General features: G+C 46.7%; 1 protein-coding gene across 1 annotated transcript in view; it reads right to left on the bottom strand.

Moving 5' to 3' along the window:
* Nucleotides 1-3670: 3670 nt before the first annotated feature.
* LOC306757747 (integrin alpha-5-like) overlaps nt 3671-12805 on the bottom strand; it is a gene marked incomplete at its 3' end in the record, with an annotated part of 91720 nt that continues 82585 nt past the window's right edge. Inside the window, exons 24-30 of the mRNA XM_079242873.1 lie at nt 10532-10634; nt 10228-10386; nt 10003-10110; nt 5324-5437; nt 4929-5030; nt 4496-4618; nt 3671-3754 (exon numbers count right to left, since the gene is read on the bottom strand). Coding sequence (XP_079098999.1) covers nt 3671-3754; nt 4496-4618; nt 4929-5030; nt 5324-5437; nt 10003-10110; nt 10228-10386; nt 10532-10634 — 793 coding nt within the window. The remainder of the gene's footprint in view (nt 3755-4495; nt 4619-4928; nt 5031-5323; nt 5438-10002; nt 10111-10227; nt 10387-10531; nt 10635-12805) is intronic.

Raw genomic sequence — 12805 nt, 5'->3', positions numbered from 1 at the left:
TCTGTCACCTTCTCTCCTGCTCTCAGTGAAGGCGGACGCTTTTCTCTTTGCTCCTGTTTCCTCCCCTCCCTCCCACTCTGGCCTGCAACTTTGTCCTGTCTGACTCTGAGCCTCTTTTTACATCTCTTTACTTTCACTCAAATTTACTTCATGGATTTGATCAGCCGGTCTCTCAATGCAATTGATCAAATTTCTCAACCTGAAGATCGGGCAGAGGGGAGCCCGCATGTCCTGAGGGGACGCTTCCGGCTGGATACGTTCAGGACTCATGGGCCAGGTGGAGACCGATGTGTCTGGCGGTTCTGTCCTCTGAGGACGTGGAGGATGTTTACATCTTTGGATAATTAGTGATCGGGATTCTGCTGATTGGTGCTGGTGGAGTTCTGATCTACCTCAAGACCTGTGAGATTCTGGCAACAACTGGCAGGCTGCCTGAATTCTGTAACGATATGTGCCGAGCTAGCAGTGCACAGACTCTTGTGTTTACCGGACTCGACCGAAAGCAGGATACCGGTCTGGTCCATACTGGTCATTGGGCCGAGGTCCCGGAGCTGATCCACAGAATCGACAACAACATGGAGAAGATTGCTAGAATCTGTGGAAACTGACCCCCCCATTCGGCTGTTCGGAGCTACCAGTCTGAGACCTGCTATGGACTCAAGGCCGAGGGCAAATTGTTTTCCTCGCCTGGAACCCAAACAACATTCATATCTGGATTCGGCTTCCCATCGGCCTTGGGCCGGTGCAACCCCCCCTGAGAACTGAAGAAGAGATGTTCATAGACGCTTTGTCCCCCCTCCTCAACCACCCCAGGTTCCCGACTACATGACTCACCACCTCCCTGGACTTTGTGTGTCTTGTTTGAGGTTGTGCTTAAGTGTATGAGTTTTTTTTTCTCTGTATCTTCGGACTGCATCATTGTAGCGGGACCCGGAGTTACATGACCTTTTTTTTTCCTCGACCCCCTATGATCCTAATGTACCTCTGTTCTTGTCTGTTATATGGGGGCGCCGGTAAAACTGGCTGCATGGCCTAAGTTTTCAGCTTGGTTCTGTATTATTCTTTTGTCATGAATGTTACATGTCTGTATATCAAACCTTGGACGAGCTGGCTTGAACTTTGAATTTCTCCTCTGGGATGAATAAATTTGATTTGATATTAACACATGGTATTGTGGGGAATATTGCTGAAAGGTCATTCAGGTGACTATCAGAGACTTAGAAGATATCTGATATTCAGTAAACCACATTTAATGGTTTTATTTTTTTATTCATTCATTCATTTTCTAAACCGCTTAATCCAATTCAGGGTCGTGGGGAAGCTGGAGCCTATCCCAGCTGGCTTTGGGCAACAGGCAGGGTACACCCTGGACAGCTCGCCAGTCCATCACAGGGTCACACAGAGATGAACAACCACTCACTCCTAGGGGCAATTTAGAGTAACCAATTAACCTAACATGTAGGTCTTTGGATGGTGGGAGGAAGCTGGAGAATCCGGAGAGAACCCACGCATACACGGGGAGAACATGCAAACTCCACACAGAAAGGCCACTGACCAAACCCCTCCCCAGCCAACGATTGAACCAGTGACCTTCTTGCTGTGAGGCCACAGTGCTAACCACCTAAATTATTTTTTTATTCCAGTTAAATGTATTGTTTTCCTATTTTTGAGGTTTTGAAGATTTACTTCACATGTGCTTTCAGTTTTATTCTTTCTTGGTTGTGGTGGTGAGCGACAGATAAAATAACTATGGTGGTTGGGGGGGGGGTACAATCATATTGGGTTTTAGAGAGAGTGACGACAGGGGTGAGATCACAGAAAGGCATGTAAGACGATACAGCTCTGCTTCTTGGTCTCAATCCTGAATAGTCCCAGGTTTAAATGACTAATAAAATCATCCATGTTCCTAGAAATAAGAGCTGCTACATCCAGAGAGGGATGAATCCTGTCTTTCCCAAGAAGACCAGGTTTTCCCCAGAAACTTTCCCAATTAATTATAAAGCCCACATTGTGTTCTGGGCTCCACCTAAACAACCAGCAATCGAAGGATGACATACAGCTAAACATGTCATCACTGGTCAGATTTGGCACGGGTCTGGTATTAGCAAAGTCATACACTGAGGTAACATTTACTTTAGTGATCTCAGATTGGCGCAGTTGGGTGTCGTTTACCCCGACATGAATAATAATACTTCTGTATTTACGTTTATCCTTGGCCAGCAGTTTTAAGTAGGATTCAATGTTGTGTGCTCTGGAATTTGACTACAACCCCTGGTGTATCTAACGCCATGTTTCTAGCTATGGAGCGCAATTTTTCATTTATCTCAGGTCTCCAGTTATCAGAATGGTGGGGGAGGAATTGGACGAAGGCTATACGTGAGGTGGTGGTGGAGATGCGACGGGGCAGACAGCGGGGTGGGTGGAGGTCCGTTGTGGAGCCAGGGAAAAGACCAGCACGGACCTGTGAGCCTTGGTGCGAGGCGCTCAGGCACAGGGGGAGGAAAGGACGTGGTACCAGTGAGCTGCTGGACCGGGACCCGTCTCCTAAGGGGGGAAAATCCTCAAGGCTAAGGACATCAACCCTGTTGTGAAAGTGGCTGTTGTTTGGTGGAGATGCCGTCCTCTTTCTAGCCGTGGACTGACAGGGAACCAGGGCTCCAGTTGGGATGATGTGGAGGTGGTGTGAATCTTAGGTCTGGCTCCGAGATGCAACCAGGCCTTATGTGGGTCGGCGAACTTTGGAAGGGCTTCAGCCACGGGACAACCAAGTACGAAAGTACAAAGAAATCGGTGGTCGGAAAAACAGTCTTTCTCCTTTGTTAAAAAAGGACTTAGAATAGCCAGTGATAAAAGATTCTTTGTAAAACAATGTAAACTAGATAAAAATGAATATGCAAACATGCAAGATTCAACAGGCTATTAGTTTCTTCAGTCATAATTTTCACATTGTTCTATTTGTTAAAACTGTTATAACTCTCCGGTAATCAGCACCTGTAGCAGCCTGTTTCATGTGTCTCCTGATTGTGATTTACCAAGCAGATTGCAGCTCAGAGCCTGGTGATGTGTTCTGTTTGCTTTCCATTTTACTCACAAATGCCCCATGTGAGGCACTTTGGATGTGGATACAAAATTAGGCTTTATTTTGAACCAAAACAACAAAAACAACAAGAGGTCATAACACAGTGAATACAACGCATCATAGATACAGAACCTCCCAGTATGGGAGAGGAATGATTCAAGCCAAACCTTGCAGTTTTACCAGGTGATTCCTGCAGACAGTACAGTACAATATTCAACAACAGGAAAACACTGCCATACATAACAAGTGGTGTTTGGATCATACAAAAACAGAATTTTCCAGAGACATCAAACGGGATTGCAAATGTGGCTTAAACTTTTTGGATTTGGATACTATTGCTTTAGTATCTTTTTAAGGAGGTCTATTTGTTCATTCAGAGTCTATACAGAAATGTCTTCACAGGCAGGCGCTCTGACAAAATAATGTCCAAACAGCAGAGCATATCTGGCTGCATGACTCCTGTTGCCTTCTCTGCTTTTGGCATTTAAGTGCAGCATCCGATACAGTGTATTCCAGTGATACAGCACACATAAAAGTCCCTGCTGTTAACTTGGCAAGTTGTTGGAAATGTAGCAGACCCTCATTGTGGATCTAAGCTTCAGAGGATGCCTGGGGTTTGAGGTGGGCTTTCTCCATGGTGGTACCATATGGATCTGATCTTTTAAAGAAGCCCATCTGCAGGGAAACACAGAAATCACATTCTAATCCTCAGACAGAAGATAGCTGTCATTTTTAAGATCTCCTCAAATATTTTAGGTGGATTATATGGTTAAAAAGCAATAAATTCTTTCACCACTTACACAGTACCTTCATTCATGGATAGATTAAGTTTTAAACTTTATTAAGACATTGCAAGATGATTACATAAAAAGTCTATCAGTAAAATACAAAAAATAATTTGAAATCTAATTTATTTAAAAAAGTTTGTCCCTAATCTTTGACAATATGTGTTGAGGGGTTGATAGAGATGTTTGATAATCTGCTGTATTTTATGACTAAACGATGATAAAATCTGAATGTAATCAAGTCCCACTGGTTTATTCAGCAGAAAGTTAAACTGTAATCCTTCTGTCATGCTTTCTTTCTAAGAGATGACAGAAACAATGCTGCAACTTCCAAAAGTCAAAGTTTTGGAGCCAAGTTGTTTTATTTTCCTCAAGTTTGGATTCTTTTTACTTACAACTACTTTCTTAGAGAATTCATATCCAACAAGTAAAGGTAAGAAAAAGGTATACAGCATGATTTATTTAGGCATGAGCACCTTAGATGGGTTTTTAGTTGTCGAGGACCTACAACATCTTAAAGCAGCCCAACTCAGCAAATAGTCTGCACTCCATGTTCATTCCAACAAAGACTGAATCATAACCCTAATATTCACATTGTATCTTTCCAATGTATTTTTCTTCTGTCTCCCACCTTGTACAGCAGATATATGAGCAGAGCCAGCAACAGCAGCCCGACTAAAACAGCCAGGATGATGATCCACACTGGAACCCAGATCCGACTAAGAGGCTTGCTCCACACCACAACTGCCACCACCTGGACAACAGCAAAGATCAGAAATATTGCACCATGGATGCCCAGCTCTGGTCCTCAAGGGCCACAATCCAGCAGGTTTTCTGTGTATCCCCGTTCAAACACACCTGACTTTAATCACTCATTGTGTAGAATGTCATTGGCTGTTGGATCCATTTAATGGAAGCCAGGTGTGCTGGAGCAAGGATACATCAAAATCCTGCAGGACAGCGGCCCTTAGGGTCAACTTTGGGCACCCCTGAATTATGTATGTATGACAATACATATTATGATGAGCTTGTGAAAATGAAAGACAAAGCCAAGCTAAAGTTACCTTTTTGGATCCGGATTGCTTGAATTTGGCAGGAATAGAATACGGCATCCTGTTGACCTGGAAGTTAGCAGAACACTCCAGGATGTGCTCCGTGTATGGATGCTGCAGATAAGCAAAGGAAATCTCTGTCAAATAGAGCAGCTTTGGAGTGTGGTGGAACAGGAGACCCCCGGTATGGAGGTGGAGCACCTGTGTGTTGTTTGAGGAATGTTTCCAACACTTTGCTGGAACGTGTTGATAAAGTGAGTTTTATGGATACAGCCCACCATCAGTTGTTCCAGCACAGGGCAGCATGAAAGCATAAACCACATCCTTCTGGTTTGGTCTTCCCAGTGAGCTGTTTCTTTCAACTTTCTTGTAGTGACAGTGGGCTTTAAAAGACCCTGTCAACTCACCTCCTTGAAGGTTTCAGCCCAAACTCTGGATCGAACACTCAAGATGATGCTGGCTCCTCTCTGTAGCAGCCCCACGTCACACTGCAGCTCCCAGCAGTCCACTGCCCCACATGTCTGCCAAGCAGGTTTTGTAAAAATAAGTTGGCCAATTTCCCCAAACAAGCACATGCTCATTATCTAGTTTTGTTATTAATTTATTCCTTTTCATGTTTTTTGTTATTTCCTTCAAAAAATGGGAGTCTGTCTGTAACATTTTCAGGTTTTGCACCATGATTTATTGAACATGTAAACCTCGGCCCTATGTGAACTTTGATGCATCTTCTGGTGGTCAAATCTGCACATCAGTCGCTCTAAGGCCAAGATAAACTTCAATTCAACTTTTCAATTCAACTTTATTTATATAGCGTCAAATCACGGCAATGCCATCTCAAGACGCTTTACAGACAGAGGGGAAAACATCATGAAGGCCAATTCATAACAGCCTATATAAGGAAACCAACAGATTGAGTTGAGTCCAACTCAATCTCCCATCCTGAGCAAGCACACTGGCGACAGTGGGAAGGAAAAAAAAGGGGGGGTAAAAGAAAGAGATAAAGAGAAAAAGAAAGAAGCTCAGTGTATCAGGAAATGTCCCTCAGCAGTCTAAACCTATAGCAGCATAACTAAGGGATGCTAACCATCCCTAGCTATAGGACTTATCAAAAAGATAAGTCTTCAGCCTAGTCTTAAAGGTGGGGAGGGTGTCTGCTTCCCTAACACTAACTGGGAGCTTATTCCATAAGAGAGGGGCCTGATAACCAAAGGCTCTGCCTCCTGCTCGGCTCTTTGAGACTCTAGGAACCACAAGTAAGCCTGCAGTCTGCGAACGAAGTACTCTACTTCTCATCCTACAGTCTCTGCTACTGTTACTGCTTCTGTATCTTTTACACAGCAAGGCCAAATATAACTCACAAATGATTGTTTTACATATTTTATTCATAAATAACATTACTGATCTCCTGTAGTTGTAAATTTGTGTACAGTTAGACAGACATTGACAGCTCTAGTAATGCAGAAGCTAATGACATGGTTAATTAGCTGCTTCTAGCATAACAGCTCAATCTTTTCTGAGTTTACAAATCAAAATAGAAACCCTAAAACAAGAAGATGTAATTGTTTTATGATATTTTCTCTTTTACAGGGTATTCGTTTCTACATGCTAACAGTTTCAGCTGTTCTCAGTCCTCTTCCAAAGCGTTGGTCCATATAACTCACAAGTGATTGTTTTTAATAGTTTATAACACCTAATGAGACCAGAAACACAGAAGACAAAAGAAAAGAAAATGTAAAAGGTGCTTTTTCAGAGGTTTGCTGATTGGATAAACTTGCTATGAGTCTTTGTAATAACCTAATGATGGTAATTGATCATTCATTTTTATAATTTATCATATTAATAATATCCCCTTATTTCAAATTGTAGCTAAACTTTCATTTTTAACTGCAGTGGTGCTCAAGTTAGCTCACAGCCACAGAAGCCGCTCGTAGCTCAATCCATTGTTTCAGCAAGTTGCATCATGGGTATTGATGTTTTTGATCCACACTGGAACCCACACCCACACCCACACCCACCGTCCTACACCGAACCACCCACACCCACATCCACACCCACACCCACACCCACACCCACCGTCCTACACCGAACCACCCACACCCACACCCACATCCACACCCACACCCACACCCACCCACATCCACACCCACACCCACATCCACCCACACCCACCCACACCCACACCCACACCCACACCCACACCCACACCCACCCACATCCACACCCACACCCACATCCACCCACACCCACCCACACCCACATCCACACCCACACCCACACCCACCCACACCCACATCCACCCACATCCACACCCACACCCACCCACACCCACACCCACCCACATCCACACCCACACCCACACACCCACACCCACCCACACCCACATCCACACCCACACCCACACCCACATCCACCCACACCCACCCACACCCACATCCACACCCACACCCACACCCACCCTCCCACCCACACCCATACCCACACCCACCGTCCTACACCGAACCACCCACACCCACACCCACATCCACACCCACACCCACACCCACCGTCCTACACCGAACCACCCACACCCACACCCACATCCACACCCACACCCACACCCACCCACATCCACACCCACACCCACATCCACCCACACCCACACCCACCCACATCCACACCCACACCCACACCCACCGTCCTACACCGAACCACCCACACCCACACCCACATCCACACCCACACCCACACCCACACCCACCCACATCCACACCCACACCCACACCCACATCCACCCACACCCACCCACACCCACATCCACACCCACACCCACACCCACCCACACCCACATCCACACCCACACCCACATCCACCCACACCCACCCACACCCACATCCACACCCACACCCACACCCACCCTCCCACCCACACCCATACCCACACCCACCGTCCTACACCGAACCACCCACACCCACACCCACATCCACACCCACATCCACACCCACACCCACACCCACCCTCCCACCCACACCCACATCCACACCCACACCCACACCCACCCACACCCACATCCACACCCACACCCACATCCACCCACACCCACCCACACCCACATCCACACCCACACCCACACCCACCCTCCCACCCACACCCATACCCACACCCACCGTCCTACACCGAACCACCCACACCCACACCCACATCCACACCCACACCCACACCCACCGTCCTACACCGAACCACCCACACCCACACCCACATCCACACCCACACCCACACCCACCCACATCCACACCCACACCCACATCCACCCACACCCACACCCACCCACATCCACACCCACACCCACACCCACCGTCCTACACCGAACCACCCACACCCACACCCACATCCACACCCACACCCACACCCACACCCACCCACATCCACACCCACACCCACACCCACATCCACCCACACCCACCCACACCCACATCCACACCCACACCCACACCCACCCACACCCACATCCACACCCACACCCACATCCACCCACACCCACCCACACCCACATCCACACCCACACCCACACCCACCCTCCCACCCACACCCATACCCACACCCACCGTCCTACACCGAACCACCCACACCCACACCCACATCCACACCCACACCCACACCCACATCCACCCACACCCACCCACACCCACATCCACACCCACACCCACACCCACCCACACCCACATCCACACCCACACCCACACCCACATCCACCCACACCCACCCACACCCACATCCACACCCACACCCACACCCACCCTCCCACCCACACCCATACCCACACCCACCGTCCTACACCGAACCACCCACACCCACATCCACACCCACACCCACACCCACACCCACCCACATCCACACCCACACCCACACCCACCCACACCCACCCACACCCACACCCACATCCACACCCACCCTCCCACCCACATCCACACCCACCCTCCCACCCACATCCACACCCACCGTCCTACACCGAACCACCCACACCCACATCCACACCCACCCACACCCACATCCACACCCACCCACACCCACCCACACCCACCCACACCCACATCCACACCCACACCCACACCCACCCTCCCACCCACACCCACATCCACACCCACCGTCCTACACCAAACCACCCACACCCACACCCACACCCACACCCACATCCACACCCACACCCACGCACACCCACATCCACACCCGCACACCCACACCCACCCACGCACACCCACATCCACACCCACCCACGCACACCCACATCCACACCCACACACCCACACCCACATCCACACCCGCACACCCACACCCACCCACGCACACCCACATCCACACCCACATCCACACCCACCCACGCACACCCACATCCACACCCACATCCACACCCACCCACGCACACCCACATCCACACCCACCCACGCACACCCACATCCACATCCACACCCACCCACGCACACCCACACCCACATCCACATCCACACCCACCCACCCACACCCACATCCACACCCACCCACGCACACCCACATCCACACCCACCCACCCACACCCACATCCACATCCACACCCACCCACGCACACCCACATCCACACCCACATCCACACCCACCCACGCACACCCACATCCACACCCACCCACGCACACCCACACCCACATCCACACCCACACCCACCCACATGTGCCAGTTGGCTGCAACCTGACTTGGCTGAGCTGAGAGATCCCCTGATTTGTTCTCTTCTGCTTTAACTGCTTTTTTGTTTAGAGGTGTGTTATTGTTGCATATTTCCCCCTTTTTGGTGAAGTGTAGCGATATTTCTTTTTTTTAAACACCCACCCATCCTCCCTTTTGTAATCTTTTCCTCATTCCGCAAAAAAAAGCTGCGCGGCTTCTGTGGCTGCTGCCTCAGTCTGCTGGATTCTGTTTATGTCACATGTATGTTGTCTTCATCTGGAATAATTTTGTTTTGCTGGCTCAGTGACAAATGAAGCTGATTCTGGTTCATGTTCATCTTCTGCAAGTCAGAAGATAATATTCTGTTTAAAGATCCTGTTTTTCCTGAAAACTGCTGGATCGTCAGGTGTCTCACCAGATTTCCTTCTTCAGCCAGAGGTTCTCTGTGCACCGCCCTCCTCTGGATGTTGTGCTCAGTGGTGGATTTTGGTAATGCAGGACCCTCTGCTGAAGGAGGCTGAAGCTGGATACATTGTTAGCCATTAACTAACACAATACAATCTTCAGGAACAAGAATAACTGGTATAATTGTGTCTCCATGCCAACCAAGCTGTTTGGGTGTTGAAATGTGTGTATTCACCTTGAGTTTCAGTGCATTAAAGGTTGTTTTGGATGAGCAGCTGAGTGGCCCTTCAGTGATCACCTCTACAGGGTAGAGCAGCTCGCGGCTCGGAGCCCTCAGAGGACATTTTACCTGTAAGGTTGTGTGACTCACCACGCTGGGACCATTATTTACGAGCTGAGAAAGAAAGAGCAAGAGTCTCATTTTGAGCTCCACTGTTGTTGCAAACACAATTATTACACAAAATTACACATTATACAACATTATACAGCTACACATAAATTCCTTTAAAATATCTTAAACAAACAAGGGAGAGTGGTACCTCGTAAACCTGCTGAAGCACAGGGCCAACATCCTGCTCCTCCACCAAACTGTGACCAACAGTCCAGTTAGAAGGAAAGATGACTTTGTCTGGCCGAGAAACACTGCAAGAGCCATAATCACATGATATCATGGAGATGCGATGATGAAGCGGCAAAGTGGAGAGAAAGTCGCTTTGGATAAAAGCATCTGCTTAAAGAACAGAAGGGAAGAGAAGAGAAGAGACGAGAAGAGAACAGAAGAGAAGAGCAGAGAAGAGAAGAGAAGAGAAGAGAAGAGAACAGAAGAGAAGAGAAGAGAAGAGAACAGAAGAGAAGAGAACAGAACAGAATAGAAGAGAAAAGAAGAGAAGAGAAGAGAAGAGAAGAGAAGAGAAGAGAAGAGAACAGAAGAGAAGAGAAGAGAAGAGAAGAGAACAGAAGAGAAGAGAACAGAAGAGAAGAGAAGAGAAGAGAAGAGCAGAGAAGAGAAGAGAACAGAAGAGAAGAGAACAGAACAGAACAGAATAGAAGAGAAAAGAAGAGAAGAGAAGAGAAGAGAAGAGAGAGAAGAGAACAGAAGAGAAGAGAAGAGAGAGAAGAGAAGAGAACAGAAGAGAAAAGAAGAGAAGAGAACAGAAGAGAACAGAAGAGAAGAGAAGAGAAGAGAGAGAAGAGAAGAGAAGAGAAGAGAAGAGAGAGAAGAGAACAGAACAGAAGAGAAGAGAGAGAAGAGAAGAGAACAGAAGAGAAAAGAAGAGAAGAGAACAGAAGAGAACAGAAGAGAAGAGAAGAGAAGAGAAGAGAAGAGAGAGAAGAGAAGAGAAGAGAAGAGAGAGAAAAGAAGAGAAGAGAAAAGAAGAGAAGAGAAGAGAGAGAAAAGAAGAGAAGAGAAAAGAAGAGAAGAGAACAGAAGAGAAGAGAAGAGAAGAGAAGAGAAGAGAAAAGAAGAGAAGAGAAGAGAAGAGAACAGAAGAGAACAGAAGAGAAGAGAAGAGAGAGAAGAGAACAGAAGAGAAGAGAAGAGAAAAGAAGAGAAGAGAAGAGAACAGAAGAGAAGAGAAGAGAAGAGAAGAGAAGAGAGAGAAGAGAACAGAAGAGAAGAGAAGAGAGAGAAGAGAACAGAAGAGAAAAGAAGAGAAGAGAACAGAAGAGAACAGAAGAGAAGAGAAGAGAAGAGAGAGAAGAGAAGAGAAGAGAAGAGAGAGAAAAGAAGAGAAGAGAAAAGAAGAGAAGAGAACAGAAGAGAAGAGAGAGAAAAGAAGAGAAGAGAAAAGAAGAGAAGAGAACAGAAGAGAAGAGAAGAGAAGAGAAAAGAAGAGAAGAGAACAGAAGAGAAGAGAGAGAAGAGAAGAGAACAGAAGAGAAAAGAAGAGAAGAGAAGAGAACAGAAGAGAAGAGAAGAGAAAAGAAGAGAAAAGAAGAGAACAGAAGAGAACAGAAGAGAAGAGAAGAGAAGAGAAGAGAGAGAAAAGAAGAGAAGAGAAAAGAAGAGAAGAGAAGAGAACAGAACAGAAGAGAACAGAAGAGAAGAGAAGAGAAGAGAGAGAAAAGAAGAGAAGAGAAAAGAAGAGAAGAGAAGAGAAGAGAACAGAAGAGAAGAGAAGAGAAGAAAACAGAAGAGAAGAGAACAGAAGAGAAGAGAAGAGAAAAGAAAAGAAGAGAAGAGAACAGAAGAGAAGAGAAGAGAAAAGAAGAGAAGAGAAGAGAAGAGAAAAGAAGAGAAGAGAACAGAAGAGAAGAAAAGAGAAGAGAACAGAAGAGAAGAGAAGAGAAGAGAAGAGAACAGAAGAGAAAAGAAGAGAAGAGAAGAGAAGAGAACAGAAGAGAAAAGAAGAGAAGAGAACAGAAGAGAAAAGAAGAGAAAAGAAGAGAAGAGAACAGAAGAGAAAAGAAGAGAAAAGAAGAGAACAGAAGAGAAGAGAACAGAAGAGAAAAGAAGAGAAAAGAAGAGAAGAGAAAAGAAGAGAAGAGAAGAGAAAAGAAGAGAAGAGAAAAGAAGAGAAGAGAAGAGAAAAGAAGAGAAGAGAACAGAAGAGAAAAGAAGAGAAAAGAAGAGAAAAGAAGAGAAGAGAACAGAAGAGAAAAGAAGAGAAAGAAGAGGACAGAAGAGAAGAGAACAGAAGAGAAAAGAAGAGAAGAGAAGAGAACAGAAGAGAACAGAAGAGAAAAGAAGAGAAGAGAAGAGAACAGAAGAAAAAGAGAAGAGAAGAGAAGAGAAGAGAAGAGAAGAGAACAGAAGAAAAAGAGAAGAGAAGAGAAGAGAACAGAACAGAAGAGAAGAGAAGAGAACAGAA

The sequence above is a fragment of the Telmatherina bonti genome (assembly GCF_933228915.1).
Source record: "Telmatherina bonti genome assembly, chromosome: 6".
Lineage (NCBI taxonomy): Eukaryota > Metazoa > Chordata > Actinopteri > Atheriniformes > Telmatherinidae > Telmatherina > Telmatherina bonti.
This window is presented reverse-complemented; position numbering and strand designations above follow the sequence as displayed.